The sequence below is a fragment of the Anolis carolinensis genome, chromosome 3 (genome assembly GCF_035594765.1).
Source record: "Anolis carolinensis isolate JA03-04 chromosome 3, rAnoCar3.1.pri, whole genome shotgun sequence".
NCBI lineage: Eukaryota > Metazoa > Chordata > Lepidosauria > Squamata > Dactyloidae > Anolis > Anolis carolinensis.
Genome location: NC_085843.1, coordinates 245,492,952 through 245,514,958, shown reverse-complemented (window position 1 = coordinate 245,514,958; position 22,007 = coordinate 245,492,952). Strand labels below are relative to the sequence as shown.

Below are 22,007 nucleotides of genomic sequence, written 5' to 3'. Positions count from 1 at the left end.
TATATGGTAATATATACACAATATAAAAGCTACATATTAAAACATATTTCTATAAAATACATATTAAAATACTCAAAACCGAGATTAAACGCAAGACATGCATTTAAAATTCATGCTTAAAACTGGTTTATATATACACACATACGCACACATATAATATCTATATCTAAAATACTTCTCTGTCTCTCCTCCCCCCATTCTCTCTCTCTCTAAATAATGCCACTAATTATATGAGTGGTACAAGTTATCCAAAATGCTATGGACCAGAAGGGCTCTGGATTTTTTGGGGGTACATCTCCACCGCAGAATCAGTGCAGTTTTACACCGCTTTAACTGCCGTGGCTCAATGCCTTGGGATCCTAGGAGTTACGATTTCACAAGGTCTTCAGTCTTCTCAGTCAAAGAGATGCCTCACCAAGCTGCAATTTCCAGCATTGCTTAGTGTTGAGCCATGACAGTTCATTCTGCAGTATAAACACAACCTTGGAATTCCTGTATTTGCATATACTTACATAATGATATGTTATTGAGTTGTCATTGACCTCTGAACACAAAACTCATTTATGCTTCCTATATGCCCGGGCCTATGCACATGGCCAGAAAGTAGTTTTAAAAAAAATCTGTGCATGAAAGATTGTATACATTAAACCATCAGAAAACAAAGGTGTTACTATCTCATCCACCCATATGAACAATTGTGGGTTTGGAGTAATTCAGATTTTTGAATGGTAGATAAGGGATAATAAACCTGTATTGTATCCATGTTGTTATCATTCATTTATTTAGAGCATTTGTGCCTCATAAAGCTTCCCGGAGTAGCTTACAAATTGTTTATTTGACAATTCATAATCACATTTATAAGGATTCGTTTGGTGATTTGAATACCCAGGTTACAAATGCAAATGATTTTGTCATAGTTGTTTTCATTGTCTTTTTAAAATTATGATTTGGAAGGTTTAGAGGATATAGAATAGTTAACAGGGTTCAAATGAGGCATTCTGTGAAAAAGTGATGGGTAGAAAATATGTGTGGATCAAAAAGGCAGAGTGTGTGAACACAAGAGTACAAGCATCCCTTCACATTTACAGATTCTGTGGCCAACCATTACCACCACCCCCTCCAATTCCTGAAGGTAAATCTTGATTTTTCAATTTCATGTAAGGGCCACAATTTTACTATACCACTGTATATGATGGGAATGAAGCATTCTGGAACAAACTACAGTGGACACCAGGGGCTAATGTAGAATGAAAAGCTGAGATCATACTGGCTATAACAGTAGCAAATTTCATTCTTTTATTTAAACAATTTTTTTAGTAAGCTAAAGAAAAGATCTAATTGTCATATGTCATGTAGCTGCATGTTGGTGATTGGAGGGGGGGGGGGGTGCAGACAGAAAACCAGGAGGAACAGAATTAAAATAACTCCGTTCTTCCCAGGTTTTAGGGCAGTGTTGTAGGACCTAGACAAGCACAGTTTTACTTTTAACAAAACAAGGCCAGCCAGCTTGTATGCCTTGTTTATATATTTAAAATAGTTAACAACAAAGGACTTTATAACACAGTAAGATACCCCATCCCTGATGCCCTTTGCGATACTTATTTCCACACGTCCCATCACATAACGCACTGTCCATTTCGTAGATAACATGTAGTCAAAGGATCTGCAGACAGTACCTTTTGTAAAATGGTGGGAATCGACTTCAATCATTTTAAATTTCTAAACACACATCAGTGGTGCAGCTTTTGTGGTATCATCTTCAAGTCCATTTGTGCCTGTGACTTGTAAGATCACCCCCCTCCCCAGCGGTAAAGGGCTACTTAAGCTTTTTCAAGTTGCTACCCTTTTTACACAAGACAGGCAAACCTCTGAATTAATCTTGCAAAAAACCAACAGCTAACTGTCATAAATGCCCATTGGCATTAACAAATGGCTCTCAACCCTCTGAATTAATCTTGCCAAAAACCAACAGCTAACTCTCATAAATGCCTACACACCAACACTAGATGCTGACAAAGACATCAAGGAAATTTTTTTACTGTTAGCTGGACACCATCATGTCAAGGATACCTAAGAAGGACAAAATCATCCTGGCTGATTTTAATGCAAGAGTTGGCCGAGACTTCAACCTGTGGCCAGGGACCATAGGAAAAGATGGGGTTGGAAACAGCAACCTGAATGGCATCCTTCTCACCAAATGTGCAGAACACAACCATGTCATCACAAACACATTCTTCCTTAATTTGTTCCAGTCCGTTTTTTTTCCTGTTTTCTTTGAAATTATCTGCGTTAATGTGTCCATATTTTTTATGTCCATCAATTTTACAAATTAAGCATTTATCTAAAGGGAAAAAAATCTGGATATATAGAGGGAATTATTGCTAAAGAATAGACACTTTGGGGCCTTAAGAATATTGTTGCGGGAAAGAACTGGCAAAAACAAGACCTAAATTGCAGAGCAGGGGATCTGGAAGGAAATGTAAAGAGAAGAGAGGGTTGAGGGGGGTTGTGTGGGATTTGTTTTTCTTTCTTCTTCTTTTCTTTTTTTTTCTCTTTTTCTTTCTATCTGTACAGGTGGCCACAAATGACACTCTCTTTTTATTGTATCATTAAAATCACAAATAAAAAGTTAAAAAAACAAACAACAAACAAACACATTCTTCCACCAGAAAAACAAGCTTAAGACATCATGGAAGCACCCCGATCAAAGCATTGGCACCTCTTCTATATATAGAAAAGGGTAATGAAATTTTGGCCTAGGACAAAACAACAAAACTACACATCCCAGAAACACTAAACTTGGCAGCACAGCTCCTCATCCATACCTCTACGTTCATACAACAAAAAGCTCCAGCTACTCCAGAAAACGGCCAGGCTTTGAGACTGCAAGGCTATTCACTGCTATTCCACCTGGCCAACAAAGGATTCCCATAAGCCACAGCAACGCGTGGCTGGGCAAAGCTAGTAGACTATATAATTATATGTGCCAAAGATCACTGCAGTATGCTTCTCACAAAAGCCATAACAGATGCTGATGACTGCTGGACAGACCACATGTTAATTTGATCCATGATGACCATCAAGATTGCCCCCAAACATAGACTCCAAGGAAGCAAGATAAGGTGCAAAATGAACACGCAATCCCTTCAAGGACACTCTAAATGAACTTACGGATCATCTACCCATAGGACACCCTGAAAATGTTGAGGAACATTGGAATAAACTGAAAACCTCCATCATCACAGCCTGTGAAGAAATGATTGGATACCAAACTAAGAAACATCAAGACTGATTTGATCCAACAGTAAATTGATAAAAAAGAAAAACCTTCCAAATATGACAGAGAGACACCAACTGCGCTGCTAAGAAAAAAAAAATCTACACCAGTGCAAAAACTTAGGTCCAAAGAAGGACCATAGAACTCACAAACATCTGGTGGACAAAAAAGATGTGCAAATGTCTATGATGTACTGGGATTCTTTAATGCCACAAATGTCATCTATGGCCCAAGAAAGCATAGCATGCACCCACTGTGTTGATGAGATGGAACCAAACTTCTGAAGGATAAAAAATCAAATGCATTGGGTTGGAAAGAGCACTACTATAAACTCCTTAACCACAGCTGTTGTTCTCTTGCAAATCCTGCAACAACAAATCAAGGATGAGCTTGCAGCACTGCCTAGTTTGGAGGAAGCCAGCAAAGCCAACGGAAAAAAAAATAACAAAACCAGCGGATCTGATGGGATCCCTGCTGAAATCTTTAAAGAGGGTGGACCTGAGCTGACACAACTACTCCACCAGCTCAATGAAAACGTGTAGGTGACTAAGAAAATCCCAGCAGACTTCAAGGATGACACCATCATCACCCTTTTCAAAAAGGAGGAAAGAACAGACTGTGGAAACTACTGAGGTATCTCCCTTCTAACTTCCACTGGGAAAACCCTCACAAGAATGCTTGCAAACCGTCTTCTGCCTATCTCAGAAGACATCCTCCCAAAATCCCAGAACAGCTTCCACCCCTCCAGAGGCACAGTAGATATGATCTTCACTGCACGACAGCACCAAGAAAAATGCAGGGATAAAATCAACCTCTGTACATGGCATTCATTGACCTTGCAAAAGGCATTCGATGAAGTGAATCGCAGGGGTCTCTGGACCATCCTCTAAAAAATCGGATGCCTTGACAAATTTGTGAACATCCTGCAGTGGTTCCTCCATGATGACAACAGTCTTGGACAGCAGTAGCTCCCAAAGTGACCCATTTAAACTGAAATCAGGTGTCAAACAGGGATGTGTTATTGGCCCAACTTTGTTCTCCATCTTCATCGCTATGATACTGTAGCTTATCGAAGCTACCCACAGGTGTGCAAATCATCTATTGGCAAGCTATTTAACCTCAGCAGACTGAAAGCCAAAATCACGGTCACAACAACATCTGTTATAGAACTCCAATATGATGATGATAACACAGTCTGTGCTCATTCAGAAGCAGTTTTACAAGCCACTCTAAACACCTTTGCAGAAGCATACTAAAAGCTTGACCTCTCACTGAACATCGAGAAAACCAAAATGCTCTTTAAGAAGACACCAGCCAATCCCTTTGCAAGGCCAGGAATACAGTTTAGTGGTATAAAGTTAGTGTTATAACGTTAGAAAATGTTGACCATTTCCGTTACCTTGGCAGCCACCTCTCCACAAAAGTAAACATTGACACTTAAATACAACATTTCCTAAACTCTGTGACTGCAGCATTTTTCTGAGTGAAGCAGAAAGTGTTTGAGTATCAGGACATTTGTAGGGATACCAAGATTCTGTTTATAAAGTTATTGTCCTCCCAACCCTGTTATGTACCTGCAAAAACATGGACCATCTACAGACGTTACACTCAACTTCTGGAATTATTCCATTAGCATTGCCTCCAGAAAAATCCTGCAAATCCCCTGGGAAGACAAGTGGACAAATGACTGGAATAAGCAAAAACCACCAGCATTGAAGCAATGATCCGTCACCATCAACTTCGTTGGACTGGCCATGTCGTTTTAATGCCCGATCAGTCTTCCAAAGCAGTTACTCTACTCTCAACTCAAGAACAGAAAACAGAATGTTGGTGGACAGGAAAAGAAATTTAAATATGGACTTAAAGCTAACCTTAAAAACTGTGGTGTAGACACCTAGAACTGGGAAGCCCTGGCCCATGAGCCTTCTAACTGAATGTCAGCTGTTACCAACAGTGCTGTGGACTTCGAAGAGCCACGAATGGAGGGCAAAAGGGAGAAATGTATCAAGAGGAACCAATCCTGACCAGGACCACCTTCCATCTGGAAACTGATGTCCTAACTGCGAAAGAACATTCAGATCAAGAATAGGTCTCTACAATCACGTAAGAATGCCAAGCCCTACACTTGGAAGGCAATCTTACTCGCCCACAAGGGATCGCCGGTTATGATTATGAGTGTGTATCAAATCCTCATCAAGTCTTCAGAAGTCACAGGTTGTCTACTTAAAAGGCATTTCCCGCAATGTGTGTGATAAGATCCAGATTTCAGTGCTGCTATCCATTTCTTGTACATATGTTAAAAGTGAGACTTGCATTTAGCAGCGTGGACCCAGGAAAGGACACAAAAAGCAAGAGTGGATTACATTCAAAACATGTTTTGCTCACTTCTGCTGAGCTGTTGGATTACATACAGTCCCCACATTACAAACATCCAACTCACATATGTCTCATAGTTACAAACAGTGGTGAGACAGCAGGAAGTAAGAGGAAATCTACCCTAGGAAGGGAAATTCACTCTTGTAAGAGTTATCACTGGAAAAAATGTGTCTCCATTGGAGCTTTATCACCCATCCTTGTTTTCACAAAAACCCACAATTTTTAAAATCCAATTGTCACAGGCACAGAAAGTGAGGTGAAATCTTCTGAACCAGGGCACAAACAGCAAAACAAATGTTACAGTGGTGTAAACCCTTCCCTATGCTATCCAAAACCAAATAAGAATTTTTTGGGCTGGAGTTACACTTAACAAAAGTGCCTGTTCCAATTTACATAAAAATTCATACAAATGTATAGAAGCCATCTCGTTCATAATCTGGGGACTGCAAGTACAAGCAGAGTCTAATTTGAAAGTTCTTACATCCTATTTGTCCTGTATCATTGAAACTTGGTTTCACCATCGAGTCATCCACGATCTAGAGATTTCAAATATTTGCACATGTTTTATGACTTCAGAGGAATAGTATTGTGAAATTAGAATGTGTATATGTCATATGTATTAATATATTTTTATGATATGTATATGGAGTGTGGTTAACAGTTATGTTGTTTTAGTTTAACGTAGTGAAATGCATGAATGTGAGTGTCCCATAGAGATACATAAGTATGGGAAGAGTGGGGAAGAAAGTTGTACGTATTTAAATCAAAATACATATTTATGTGTGCAAATAAGCTTGCAGTCCTTTATAATCTGTATAAGCTGCAATATTATAACATACCTGGGACAAAGGCCTGTTACATTTGATTAACTTCATTTCTCAATGAAGATATGTACAGGTCTGTATTGTCAATAACTGACAGAAATCCTATTCATTATTTTCAATTCAGTACTGGGTCAATGCATTAAATTGCAAGTTACGTTTAAACTGACAGTAGTGGCTATTTTTACATGTACTCTGATGGTTATACTACACACCGAGCTTTCAGGGTTTTCCACACAGCTTACTATAATCATCTAAGCTTGGCATTAGAGAGACAGAATTATCATTTACACTTAGTGCTGTACTTGCATTTTCAGAGTCCTAAGATGAGATCTTAAGAGTAGCTGTTGCCAACTTTCTCTGTTAGCTGGTTCTATGTCTTGTTAATTGTATACAGGGCCCCCTAAGTGCATTGTTGTAAAGTGCATTGTTGTAATATGCAGAATGGCATGGTGATGTAACTTGAGATTATCTGTGTGTTTAGTAGCAAGGCCATAGGCTTTTACAGTTGATTATACAGGTCTGCTGATCTTCAGTGACGACTGTATCAAATGAAATGTTAAATTTGTGAAGACTTTGTAATAGTATCTTATGATATCAACTACAGTTTGATCTCGTGCCTGTGTCTTTTTTCTCTCTTGTGAGCTAATAGTAGCATATGAGGTGTTCCATTTCGTACTACATGAGCAGTTTCCACAATTAAGTAAGCCTTGATTTTTAAAAGATGCCAGACTGTAACTACTGTTCTTTGATGGATAATTTTTTCTCATATCAGTTGATATAAACATGCATCTCATATTTAAGAACTTTATGAAATTAACGACTCTTGGAATAGTTGTTCAAAAGGTGATTGTGAGGGAAACTAGCTTGCTGAAATATTTCTTGTTGCTGTGGACACGGAATGGAATCAAAGATTATATATCTACTAGCTGTGCCCGGCCACGCGTTGCTGTGGCTGAAGGGAAATCATTTGTTGACCAGGTGGAATAGCAGTGAATAGCCTTGCAGCCTTAAAGTCTGGGTGTTTTCTGCTTATGTGAATCCTTGTTTGGTGAGCTGGAATACAATGGAATAGGTTTTCTGCTTGGAAGGCTGGGTACTTGCGTTGTAGGAAAATGGTTTTTTAGCCAATTTGAATTGCACTGAATAGCCTTGCTGTTTCAAAGACTGACTGCTTTCTACATAGGGGCATCCTTTCTTGGGCAGGCTGAATGAAACAGAGTAGCCTCATGGCTTGAAACCCTGAGGGTGTACTATGTTGCTTGGTTACGTTGAACAGCACTGAATAGCCTTGCTGTTTGGAGGCCTGGTTGCTTCCTGCCTGGGGGAATCCTTGTTGGGAGGTGTTAGCTGGCCCTGGTTGTTTCCTTTCTGGAATTCCCATTTTCAGAGTGTTTTTCTTTATTTAATGTCCTGATTTTAGAGATTATATTGTTTCTTCCTGCCTGGGGGAATCTTTTGTTGAGAGGTGTTAGCTGGCCCTGGTTGTGTCCTTTCTGGAGTTCCCATTTTTAGAGTGTTCCTCTTTATTTAATGTCCTGATTTTAGAGATTATATTGTTCTGTATTATTACACCACAGTAATGTTAGGTGTTATATTTGTTGCCTGAGAGTACAGGCAGGCGGCCCCTCTTTCCAATCCCTGGGGGAGAGAGAGAGGGCCAGGCAGCTGAGGGTGGGAAGGGAGGGCCCTCCTCTGAAGAGGGGGAAAGGGGAGGGAGGGGGGTGCAAGGAGCCAAGGCCCTGCTCCCCGGTGGCCCTGCCTAGGCCTTAAGGCCACTGTTTGCCTCTCCAGGCCCGGCCCATGTGGCAGGCCTGGGCCCCTCGCCGGCTGTTTAGGGCCTTCAGGACACGGTGGGGGGGGGCGCTCTTCCCGGCCTTGCAGCCACCCCTGCCTCCGCCTTTGCAGGCCTCCATCTCAAAAAACAAAACCCAAAACCCAAACCTTGGGGCCTGGCAGTGTGATGTCTCATGGGCCTTGTAGTCCCGTTCCTAGTACTATGGTGGCAGACGAAGAGGAAAACATGGGATTTACACCGTTTCAGCCAGAAACGGAGCCCCTGCACCTGCAGGATGTTTGCCCTCAAGAAGTTAGCCAAACAAGCCTTGGGCAGAATTCTCCCCCGTTTTCTCGAAGAGACAATTATAATAGAGATAGAGGAACTAGGGAGGCGAATCGCCGGAGCGCCAGAATCGCAGCCAAACAATTAGCTGATTAGGTTTGCTTCCCTTGGGAAATTCTAAGGAGTCATGCATCTGGACTGAGTTGGGTTTCGCTTCTGGTTCTCCAGGGAAAGTGTTCTTCTGGCGGGAAACGAGACCCTATTTAGGTGTTTTCCCGCGAAGGAAACCTTGCGGAGTCAATTCGTCAGCTTGAGGAGTGAGATCGTGTGTAGACTTCGTACTCCAGTTCCCTGTTTCCCGGACCAAGTTTCAAGCCGCCTTGTTTCACGGACCTTGCCACGGACCTAGTTCTTGTTCTTTGTCGCCTCGTATCAAGTCTTGCTTAGCCAAGTATCTAGTTGTTTTCCAGCCTTGTTGTCAAGCCTCCATGGACTGAAGACCTTGTCATCTCCCCACACTTTGCTTGGCAAAGTGTGTGTTTCGGTTATTGGATTATAACTTTGGACTCTAATATCTCATATTGGACATTGTTTTCCTGGACTATATTTGACCTTTCCTGAAAGGTCTACTTCTGAACTATATTCTTCACTTGTTTTTATTGACTTTATATATTTCCTTAATAAAGATATTAGATAGATTCTGGTCTCTGCGCATGGTTATGGGTGCTCCGCAGCCTGGGTCCTGACAGGCAGCCTGTGTCCGGCTAGCGGGAGGCCGAGGTGCGTCTTCACGAGGGGAGGGGGGGCCGGGGCCGACTTTGTGGAAGGCCCCCCTCCCCCGACCTTCGGCTTTCCAGGGCTGAAGGTCCAAAAAAAAAAACAACCTTTGGGGCTTCGTGGCCTCCCTCCGCTGGCGGGAGGCTGAGGCAGCTTTGGGGGGGGCCTCCCCCCGGCCTGTGAAGCATGGAGGAGGCCGCGGGGGGGGGGGGGGACGGCGGGCCCGTCTTTCTGGAAGCCCCCCCCCCCACACACACACACCTTTGGCTCTGCAGGCCTGAACGCAGGAAAAGAAAAAAAAAACCTTGGGGCCTCGCAGCCCTCCTCTTCGGCTGGCGTCACAGGCCCCGCCGCGTGGAGGCCCCTCCTCCAACCACCATGGGGCCTTCCAGCCAGGCTGACGGCTGGGTTTTTAAGGCCCCATGGAGGTTCTTGACGGGAGTTTTTGTTGTTTCAACCTCAAGGTGTGGATGATGGGTTGTGTTGTCAAATTTCGAGATTGGGGGGCCTTTATTTTTGTTGTTTTGCTTGGTGCCGCGATTCCATCACCCTTTTATATATATATAGATAGTCTGGTTCTTTACATGTTTACTAAGAACAGAATAGGGAATTTTGTGGTCTGCTAATAATTTCAGGACTACAGCTCAGATCCCTTACCATTGACTATGTTGGTGGGACTTGCAATCAAATGATATCTGAAGGACCAAATGATTCTCCCCGAGTTAACCATAAATGACACAAAGTTAATTGGGTCTTACTCTACTGCATAGTCTGCTCAGGGTTATTACCCTAATTCAATTATTTATGATAGCTGGCTGGGCGGAGTTGGAATTAGCTGTTGAAACTAGTTGTGTCATCCTTGACAGAACTGATATTTCAAGTTTCTGTGCTCCTTAAAACATTGATAGTGTTTTATGCATGTGCCACAGTCATTTATGTAACTACTTGAGTGACCTGGAATTACAAGCAGCAGTGCTACTCCCCATGAAAAAAGGAAGAGAAAAAAAACTTTGTTTGAAAGGAAATGCTAAGCTAAAAAATGGATATGACAACCAAAATGCAGCCAGTGTTCAAAAGAAAGGTAGGTAAGAAGACAGAATTGTATCTTATAAAGAATCTGTTTTCAACTCCTCCACTCCTAAATTTTGAATACTTTATCATGGATCAACTGCTGGTAAAAATGTGATTCTCTATGAATTTGATAGAGCAAGAATTAAATTGTCTTTATCAATATCAACATTCTGTGGTATAGGAACTACTGAAAATGATCTGACACTGCAGGACTGCTCATAGGAATACTGTGAGGACAGTCTTTTTTGTTCCTATAGACTCTTTCTTTCATACCCTCAGATTCTGTGGGAAAGACCCATACAACTGCTTCATACTCTTGTTTACACTGTATAGGTTCAGTAGTCTGGGATGGAAAATTTTACAAATCAAACATTTTCCTATGCATATTTTTCTGCAGAAAAAAAGCCTCCTCTTTTCTCCCTTCTATTCATTAAAAATCATATAATTTGTTAGTAACAAAGAATACTAGTACAATATTAAGTGAACCTGACATCTTCAGCTTGAAATCAAGCAAGGTTGTGTAGACAATGTGGGATGCAATAGTTAAGCTTCCTGTACCTGGTTTTCAACATATTAATAAATGGATGAAGAAATATAGGTGATTCTTATCACATTTGCAGATGGTACTAATCTAGGAAGAATAACTAAAATTTCGGAAAACAGATAAGAGAACTCGGCCAGACTTAGAAAATAAATTAATCAGGTACACAAATACTGTATACGATAAGTGACACATGAACCAAAACAGTGTGTATGAATAGGATCAAGAGAAGGGATGGAATTATAGCCTAGGAGTGGTACTAGCCCTCACAAGGCTGTTACAACCAACATGGTGTAGTGGTTTGAGTGTTACACTAGATCTCTGAAAACCAGGGTTCAAGTCTTCCAGTTGTAGAAACCCACTGAATGATTATTCAGTTCAGATATGAACCAAATCACACACACTCTCATGGCACTTTCAGACAGCACCAAATTGCGGGTTTTAGTCATGGGCAAAAAAAAACCTGGTACCTGAGAAGAGGTCTACATACAGTCCTGTTGGTCCTCAGATTTTTGCCTCCATCGCCCATACTTGCTGCTTTGTCCTGGGATTTTGCAGCCCCGAAGGTGGCCGCCGTGGGACATCCACTGGAAATTTCAGCATTTTTTTTTTAAAAAAAATAAGATACTTGTGCCTGAGAACTACAGGGTGCTGTTCCTGGGGCCGGTTCCACACATATGTTAAACTCACTTCGGAGCAGGTTTACAAAACCCGCTTCAAAGTAGGTTTAAATCCACACAAACGGGGGGGGGGGGGGGGGGGACTTCCGGATATTTCCGGGGTGACATATGGCCATTCAAAAGACTCCCCCATAAAGCCTTAAAAAGGAAACTTACCAGGACCGACCCATTTGGCTTCTCCTCCTGCCTGAAGGAACATATCAATGATTCCCGAAAAGAGAGGGGGAGCCAGGAGTGGCTTGGGGCCCCCTTCTTTTCAAGTGTCATTGGTATGTTCCTTCAGACAGGAGGAGAAGCCAGATGGCTCCTGGTGAGTTTTATTTTTATTTTTGAGTGTTTTCTGGGGGATTTGGGGAGGGGGTTGGTGCCTTCACAGTTTTGCTGGCTGAATCAGCTTGGAAAATGCAAGACAGCTGTCTAGACTGCCCCCTCAGAAGCCCAGGACTTCTGAGGGGGAAGTCCAAACAGCAGAAATAATGGGTTCAACCCACTCCTTTCAAGAAGGCATGGGTCAACCCGCACTATCAAATTATCTTGCCACAAAGCAAGAATTCGTGTTTTCATGGAGTGTTACCTGGACACCCCACTTGAAGAAGTGGGAGCTCCCACTTCTACGGAGCATGTCTGTTCCTCATTGCTTTTATTATAAAAACATGGGGAAAGTTGATTACAAGGCAAAACCTTTGTGTGTCACAAACTTCATTAAACGTATGGAGGATGAAGTTTCTCTTGCCAAGATAAAGTTTTCAACCTCTAATTAACTGCTACTGTGTTTTTAGGATACAACCAATCAGGAACCGACATGTATAACCCAGGAATAAACCAAAATTAAAAATCCTATATTTTCTGAATGTAGGGACATACGGAGATTCGAATATCCACATTTTCCGGCTAGAACTGAGATATTCCTGCACCTGAAAATCTCGCATTTTTTGGCCTTTATAGCGATTGCTCCTACGTTTTCAGCGGACATCATTTGGCCACACTCCATTTTTGTGGTGGGGTTATGTGTTTGTAAAATGTTCATTGTTTTTGTGTTTTGTTTCACTGTAAGTTGTTAATGTATGTAAATAAAAATTAATTATATTTTTAAAAGGTTTTCCAATTTCAGTTGAGTTTTTAATTGTGCATTGGATTGGAGACTTGCAGCCCAATGTTGTACATGTTTAAGGAATTTATTCTTTTATCCTCTTCTAATTACTGTACATAATTGAAAATCCTATTATCTTATTCAAAGTGTAGCGAGCCTAATCCTTATCCCTGGCAACTTGAGCTCTTGTCTTATGCAGCTCCAACTGAACTGAGTTAATAGCTATATTCTAGGGAAGTGGTTCCCAAACCTATTTGGCCTGCTGCCTGCTTTCCAGAAAAAATATGACTCAGCGCCCCCTGGAAGGAGAGGACGTGGCTTAGAGGGGTGGGCGAGGTTCCTGCTCAAGAGGGCAGGGCCGAGCCTCTCCCCTAGTCCAAGATGCAGGGCTGGGAGGGGGAGGGGAAGGTGGGCGGTGCCACAAATGGGTGGCCAGGACTGGGATGGGCGGAGTTACGAGCTCTGAGGCAGGACTGAGCTTCTATCCCTGTCTTGGACATGGGGCGGGGCTAGAGGAGGGGGCGGGGTCTCTTCCCAAGTGCCTGACGGGGCTGAACCTCTATACCCTGCCCCCATGTCTAACAAGCGCCTCTCAGGAGAGGTATAGAGGCTCAGCCCTGTCTCAGGCTCTTGGAAGGACTCCCCGCCCCCTTCCCTAGCTCTGCCCTCTGTGTCCCAACAAGCGCCTCGGGAGAGGTATAGATTCTCAGCCCTGTTTCAGACTCTTGGGAGGAGGCCCCGCCCCTCCTCTGGCCCTGCCCCCATGTCTTAATAGGTGCCATCACTGCCCCCCTGGATCGCTCCAGTGCCCACCGGGGGGCGGTAGTGCCCACTTTGGGAATCACTGCTCTAGGGCAATGATGGTGAACTTTTGAGAGATGGAGTGCCCAAACTAGAGGGTGGAAGCGAGCAAGCTGGGCGGCTGGCAAGCAGGGGTGCGATGGCAAGTGGGGGCGGGTGATAGCATGTGTGCCAGGAGGGAGGTCATTGCCTGCCCCTTCTGGCACATGTGCCATAGGCTCACCACCACTGCTCTAAGGTGACTCTTATAGACTTAAATGGATCCAATCAGACTTAAATAGATCCAATCTACTTTGTGGATTTTTATCACATTGTATTCAGCTTGGGTTTTTTTTCCTCTTCTAGGTTGTGAACGCTAAGATAAAGGTGTGAAGAGTTATGAACAGTAACACAAATATGGCTTGAAAAATAACAAAACTGCATCCGGTTTTCATATTTCATTGAAAAGCTGAATTCTGGAAGTTGAGCTTTGTAAAACATTTCATTGTGGTAGTTGTTTTTAAAAGACTCCTCAGCATGAGTGACTACTTGGAAATAGAAAATGCTAAAATGATCGTAGAAAGCACAGATATTCAGATGAAGAATGAACAGAATCTGAATGTTCTACAAGAAGACTTTGAAATGAATGGGGAATCAAGTGCAAATGATGCCAATGAACATTACTCCATTGGACATGACTCTCATAGTAATGAGGGTGAAGAAAATGGAAAAGAAACAGCTATGATAATGGAATCGTTAGAATGTTATAAAAGGTACTATGTAGCTTTGATATAAAATAATAGTTCTGATCCTATAAATGTTTATAGTATGATTTATGGACAACTTGTCCCAGTAGAGATTTGGAAATGTATCTGTCTATATTGACATAACGGCATTACGTCATAATGTATTTCAGGTGAGGATGAAAATGATATTAAAATTAATTCTATATTTGGGTCAGTGCAAAATTGACCATTGATTCATAACCATGGGCAAGAGACAAGGTTGGCTTCAGATTTTAATTCCTGGTGGTTAACCCGATTAAACATGGTGTCAGTTGAAGGGAAATCTTATTCAAGAGCCTGGAGATAGGGTCCAGATCTATTTAGGGAAGAATTCGGGTTATCCCCCAAATTAGGGACAGTGAAAATAGCTGGTTCCTAAGAGGAACTGGTAGCAGCTGTCTTGAGAGATATTCTGCCCCCCCCCCCCCCCCAACACACACAATGGCCCAGGGAGGCCCAGGGACATGGGATGGCTGTCCCCAGTCACAACACAACCACCTACTATACAGCAGTTTTCTATCAGGCCCAGCAGAGGAGGCTATGAGGAGGGAGGGGAGGGATTGAAATATGAGAATGTACACAAATCCATTTGTAATGAATAAAGTTTGCATAAAATTAGCATTCTACATATTTTTTCAGATTCTCATGTTGTGAAGTCTGGCTTAGGCAAAACTAAAGTCCTACTTGACCTGAGAGCAGTATACCTTCTCTCACCTGAGCTATTCATTTAAGTTTAAAACTTGGGCTTTATTAAAGAAAAATTAAATTCAGAATGTGACTTTTTGTGTTCGCATTATGTAGCAGTGAACTGACTTTGAAATCAAAAACTCAGAAGGAACTGATAAAAACATTGCAAGAATTAAAAGGGCATCTTCCTCCTGATAAAATGATCAAAGGCAAATCTAATATCCTAGCAACGCTGAAATATGCACTACGAAGCATTAAGCAAGTTAAAGGTAATTATACGAAACATTTCTATTCGTAATTATACTGACAAAATCAAAACTGCATTTTCAAGGTAAAATAGGGAATTAGGTTTTGATAAGTGAAGCTTTCTGACTGGAGTTTAAACTGTTCCAGGCAGGATAAATGTGTTGGGAGATAGCAGCATTTGTTAGTGTAGTTCCCAATTTTGATCTGCCACACAGTTGGGGTACTTCTCTTCTGCAGTATTTTGATAGTGTCCCACCCTACCCTCAAAGCCAAGGCATTTTATTTAGTGTATACTTGGTTTTCTCATCAACTGTGGCAAACTAAAGTGTGTGCCCCTCTTTATTTTCATGATATTTCTGCCATTTACTCTAATCACCACCTCTTCCTCTGTCTCTTTTTCTTCTCTTCCTCCTATAACGTCCTAAAATGTCCTCCAGGGGCCAGTACAGACCAAAATGATACCCTCATGTTCCCCAGAGGATGCTTGGGAGCATTTGAGGAGAAAATGTGTCCAAATGACATATATTGTTACAGTTCCCCGTACAAAGCTCAATTTGGCCGTACCCAACAAAATGAAAAGGAGCAACAGCTCTAACACAAAAGTTGTTCAAGTCTGGTATTGGGTCCAATACATATAGGCTTCAGGGATACAGTCAATGAAAATATCTTCCAAACAGATGGTTGGTCGTGTTGCTGTATAACCAACCATCTGTTTGGAAGATATTTTCATTGACTGTATCCCTGAAGCCTATATGTATTGGACCCAATACCAGACTTGAACAACTTTTGTGTTAGAGCTGTTGCTCCTTTTCATTTTGTTGGGTACGGCCAAATTGAGCTTTGTACGGGGAACTGTAACAATATATGTCATTTGGACACATTTTCTTTGTACATAGACAATCGTTTGTGTGTATAGATACTTTACAAGTATTCTGGGACTTTGTATAGCATTTGAGGAGAAAACATTGCGGAGGCGAGGGGATCAGGGATTGGGGTGCACTCTAATGTTTCCTAGAGGGCTAATGCAGCATTCCACAGTTGCATACCCCAAGCTAAGAGTAGGCAAGGATAAAAAGAAGGGATGTTGCTAGCATCTTTCCAGTTTTTCTTTGTGTAAATATTTCTCCCATCTAGGCATTCACAGATATTTGATAGGGTAGCTGTGTGACAGTTGTGTTGCACAAAATGGTTACACCTCTTGTGGCCACTTCAGAATTCCCAATAAAGTGTCAGCTTGTCCCTGACTTCTAGCTTTCTAAAATATGGAAATTTTGTTATGTCCAGGAATGCAATTGAAAAAGATGTCTCTGATCTGCTACTTGTTCAACAAATGAATTAATTATTATTTATTCTGCTATTCTAAGAAAAAGCACACCTTTATGAAATATGATTGTGGTTGATTTAAGCAACATCTAGAATGTAAACAATGTTTCTTGTTTTCATGTAGCCAATGAAGAATATTATCAGTTGATGATGATAAATGAGAGCTATCCCTGTGGTCTTGATGTATTGTCCTATACTGTTGAAGATGTCGAAAACATTACTACAGAGTATATCATGAAGAATTCAGTGAGTATTATTGACCATAAATATACACGGAAACAGCCTTATACATTAAAGTGAGAATTTCATTTTGATCTAAATACAGTAGAGTCTCACTTATCCAAGCTAAACGGGCTGGCAGAAGCTTGGATAAGCGAATATCTTGGATAATAAGGAGGGATTAAGGAAAAGCCTATTAAACATCAAATTAGGTTATGATTTTACAAATTAAGCACCAAAACATCATGTTATACAACAAATTTGACAGAAAAAGTAGTTCAATACGCAGTAATGTTATGTTGTAATTACTGTATTTACAAATTTAGCACCAAAATATCACGATATATTGAAAACATTGACTACAAAAATGGCTTGGATAATCCAGAAGCTTGGATAAGCGAGGCTTGGATAAGTGAGACTCTACTGTATTACTTTCTATAGTCTGTATCTTTCTGATATAATAACTGCATTCTCAAGGTTACAGGAGAGACGTTGCAATGAAGCAATTATGAGTTTTGGACTTATGTTAGGGAAGTGTCCCTCTCCCTTTAACCATCAGTCCCATTCGTTTAGCTTAATGTTTCTGTTTTCTAGAGAGATTTTTATTGTGTTGAAATAATACTTTTTATGAACTTCCTACCTGCATCCTATCAAGGTTGAAAAATTCTGCTTTTAATGGGTACTTTGGTCTCTCTCTGAGTTCCAAGGAAATTTTTTGCATGCAAGAACAATCTGAAAGAAGCAGGAGAACCAAGGAAGAATATGGTATGAAAGCTTTCAAAGGGTTTAAGGTATTTAGCAACTTCAGCAGAAACAAGGAAAGTGAGGGGGAAAGAACTTTTAACTGGTTTGTTCTAATATGTGCTTTTGTGGATTTCCTTGTCCTTCCTCAGATTCACTAATGGAATACTTTGTCAAAGCCACAATCACAGACTGCAAGTGCTTGTAATTCTCCACCCAGTTCTAAAATGTTGCGTATCTTGATTGAAGGGAGACTTAACATTCTAGGAATCTGTTTCAGATGCAACCTCAAAGTCATATTTTGATTATAAAACCGTTGATTGATATGGGGACAGATGCTAGCAATAGGTGAAGAAAAAAATCTAAGGGTTAACATTTCTTGCTTATTTAGCACATTCATATTTCAAAGAAGTTACGATATATCAAAACATTTTCCCACACTGAAATTGCTTTGACTTAATTTGCATTCTGTTTGATCTTTTAAAGGACATGTTTGCTGTAGCTGTTTCTTTGGCTACTGGGAAAATTCTCTACATCTCTGATCAGGTTGCATCAATTCTTCATTGTAAGAAGGATTTGTTTAAAAATGCCAGATTTGTGGAATTTCTGGCACCCCAGGATGTTAGTGTGTTCTATAGTGCTACTACTCCATACAGATTGCCATCTTGGAGTATTTGCAGTGGAGTAGGTAAGTCTTCAATTAGTCAACTGTGCTTACAATAAATACATTTTGGTTCCAAATCTAAAGGATTTGTAATGAAGTAATGCATTCTTTTAGACCTTTGTTGACTAGTAATTCCTTTTTAAAATGTGTGACCAAATCCTTTGGATCAAAGTTTTCCAGAAAAAACTATATATCAGAATAGGCAACTTTGCAAGGTTGGAGGGGCTGCACAAACATATTGGTGGATTGACGGGGGGGGGGGGGATTCTACCCCATTTTTAAAATTAGTATAAAATGGCTTTTATACCACAAGTGGGGGCAATTTTACTAGGTTTCGTATTAAATGTTTTATACACAGGAAAAGGTTCTTTTATTTTAAGACTGGGAAGTGGCCACACTTTGCCTGCCATTGTTAGACATGTTTCTCAGAAGTAAGTCCACACTATTCAGTGGTGTTTATTTCCAGAAGAGTCTATGTGGAATTGCTACTTTGATGTTACATTTGTCTATCTGGCCATTCTCTAATTATACCATAATTCAGGCATGTCTCTGAATGCAAATAATTACAAGTTATGAGATGCAGGAATTGTGCTTTGGGAATTTGGGAACACTATGCTATGTTTAATCAATAAACTCATTAGTCAGTTTTCAATACAAATCTTCTATATTTTGGTCTGCCCCAATTAATTTCATTTCATGATAACAGAATAATCTTATTTTATATGCTCCATAGGTTAGCTGTATTAATCAATTGCAGGAAATACTTACTCAAGTCTAATGTGCCATTGAATCTAATGTGCACCTCAATTTTCCAAACCCTGAAACTAACAAAAAATGTATTAATCAGTGAATATAATGCACAGATGCAGCACACTTTTCCTTATTTAAAAATAAAAGTGTTAGAACACCAAAGCTTCCAGCAATGAAAATGAAAACCTTGGGGTGAATATATGCTGTAGAACAGAGGTCCTCAAACCTTTTAAACAGAGGGCCGGTCTATGGTCCTGCAGAGTATTGGAGGGCCAGACTATAGTTTGGGGGAAAAAAATACAAACAAATTCCTATGCATACTGGACATGTCTTATTGCGATTTCCTGCTTCTTAGCAGGGGGTTGGACTAGATGGCCCATGTGGTCTCTTCCAACTCTACTATTCTATGATTCTATGATTCTATTTGTAGTGCAAAAAAAAAAAACCACGAAAGAACAATGTACATTATTTAAAAATTAGAACAATTTTAATCAACATAAACCTATCAGGATTTCAACGGGAAGTGTGGGCTTACTTCTGGCCAACGAGACAGTCAAGTTAATTAGGGCTGTTGTTGTTGTTGTTGTTGTTGTGTGCCTTCAAGTCATTTCAAACTTAGGACGAGCCTAAGTCTAAAACTGAGGGTGGGGAGCAGATAAATGACCTTGGAGGGCTGCATCCGGCCCACGGGCCTTAGTTTGGGGACCCCTGCTTTAGAACAAAGCCACTTTCACTGGCCTGGCTCAATGCTATGGGATCCTGGGGACTGTGGTTTTACAAGGACTGGAGCTTTCTCTGCCAAAGAACACTGGTGCCTCACCAAATGGCAAATCCTGTTGAACCATGGTCATTACATTTGTGTGATGTCCCTCAGATAGGAGCTCCAGGCACTCCTGAAGCAGCTTCCTCTCTGCACTAAGATCACGATATTGAATCTAATGCACACCCTAATTTTTACAATGAAATTTAGCCCCAAAAGGTGCAGATTATATTCGAATATATGTGGTAATATTGGGACACTTTAAATCCTAGGCCCAAAGCTTTCATCACAATTAATTTTGTTAGTTGTGAAATGGCTGCAATACGTTAGCACATTGTACATGAAACCCTATGCTGCTGCCAGCTGTCTGGTCTGAAAATTTTTTTGTTTGTTTGTCTTAATCCTGGTGTATGAATGTCAAAGCAAAAGTACATAATGCAGTATTTAGTTAAGCATGGTCTGGGTAAAAATGTGGTCGTTTTTCGCTTTTTCAAATATGAGGCAAAATATTGCTTATTTCCTTACTATTTTTGTTCTTTGTTTTTCAAATGCTCTCCCTTTATTATAAGGGGATGGGGAATTAGCTTGTTGCCCCAGTAGCTTTCTTCCCTCACAGAGGAGTACTGCATGCAGTTCTTTCACTGGTGATAGCTGAGGGGAAAGTCCCAAAATAGAGCAGAGAAAAGGAGATGTAAAATCACTCTACTGTCTTAAAAGGCATAGTCCATAACTAACCCATACACCATTCCTGACCAATGTATGTTCCTCCCAGAACTTTGCTCTGCCCTTGTTTCAATACTGAAATTATGTTCCAAGCTGAATAATTACAATACACGGCTTCTTGATATCTTGACTTCTTCACTTTTCAAATTCTTTGGCTTTGGCTTATGAACTTACATAAGCCCTGAGGTCTTCAAGAGAGGCCCTACTCTCGGTCCCTCCATCATCCCAAGTGCAATGGGTGGGAACAAGAGAGGGGTCCTTTTTGGTGATGGCCCTGTGGCTCTGGAACTCCATTCCTAAAGAAGTTAGAATGGCTCCCTCCCTGTTATCATCCAGGAACCAAGTAAAAACTTTCCTGTGGAAACAAGTCTTCCGTGAATGAATGCATGAATGAATGCTAGACCTATCATGTGCAATATTTGAACTGAATTGGACCTCCAGCAGTGGACCTGGCTACGGCCTAAATGAACAAATACGAGATGAGGTTTTAACCTATTGAAGGTTTTAACTGTGTTTTTTGTTTAGATACTAGCTATATTTGATATGGGTTTTTATAATTTTATTAGATAGGAGTGTGCTTGTCATGGGACTGCTTATTTTTTCATTATATGTGATGCCTTGCTTTTTATATGTTGTTCACCGCTTTCAGTCCAGATTCGGAAGAAAAGCGGGATAGAAATAAACAAAATAATAATAATAATAATAATAATAATAATAATAATAATAATAATAATAAATCCTTTTAATATTTTCCTAATAGAATCTACCACACAAGAGTGCATAGAAGAAAAATCTTTTTTCTGCCGCATCAGGTGAGAGCAGCATTTTAATATTGGGGTGATTTAAAAAAAAAAACTACTTACCACAAACTAACAAAAATGAATTCATTTATGTTAATTAAGAACTAAGAAGATTGAACTTTACAGTGTAATAAATGACTTACAAATGTGATTTCTAGGGTGCTGTAGTTTACTTTAGACATGACTGGGATTCTGAGAATCCTTTGCACATGCTGATGGGGGAAATAGGTTCTCTTTTTCCACAGTAATTCCTTGCGTCACTTGGAATTCTAAAGGTTCTTTCATCTTGGTTGTCTCTTCAGAGTAGACTGATGGGGGCTGTGATCAGAGAAAAGCTAGAAAGCCCCAGTTTTTGCTTGGAAATAGCATCCTGCCCTTTAGTTTAGACTCACCTGTCAAAGCATTTAAAGATCTGTGCAAAATATAACAATTCAAGCATTCTTCCATTTACTTTTCAGTGCAGGAAAAGAGCATATAAATGAGATTTGCTACCACCCATTTCGTATGACTCCATATCTTATTAAAGTACAGAATATAGAGGATCAGCTTTGTTGTGTATTGCTTGCAGAAAAGGTGCACTCTGGATATGAAGGTAATACTGTCTTATTTATTTCTTTAAAAAAGGCTGGCCTAATTTTTTATACCCATTACTTTGATGATGAATAAGACAGATTTTTTCAGAGTGTCTCTTAAACACTCTGTAGGAACTTGCAGGAACTTGTAGGAACTGCTATACATTTGAAAAATTCTAATGATACTATGTTTACTGATGGAAATACGATTGTTGCATAGTAAGCACAACAATAACTCTTCCTTTGTTGTTTTATCATGCCT

The 22,007-nt window shown here is 40.5% G+C and overlaps 1 protein-coding gene across 1 annotated transcript in view; it reads left to right on the top strand.

The window, feature by feature from the left end:
• per2 (period circadian regulator 2) overlaps positions 1-22,007 on the top strand; it is a 50,187-nt gene that overhangs the window by 4,629 nt on the left and 23,551 nt on the right. Inside the window, exons 2-7 of the mRNA XM_008106302.3 lie at positions 13,842-14,248; positions 15,062-15,216; positions 16,641-16,762; positions 17,963-18,164; positions 21,134-21,185; positions 21,632-21,765. Coding sequence (XP_008104509.1) covers positions 14,013-14,248; positions 15,062-15,216; positions 16,641-16,762; positions 17,963-18,164; positions 21,134-21,185; positions 21,632-21,765 — 901 coding nt within the window. The 5' untranslated portion in view covers positions 13,842-14,012. The remainder of the gene's footprint in view (positions 1-13,841; positions 14,249-15,061; positions 15,217-16,640; positions 16,763-17,962; positions 18,165-21,133; positions 21,186-21,631; positions 21,766-22,007) is intronic.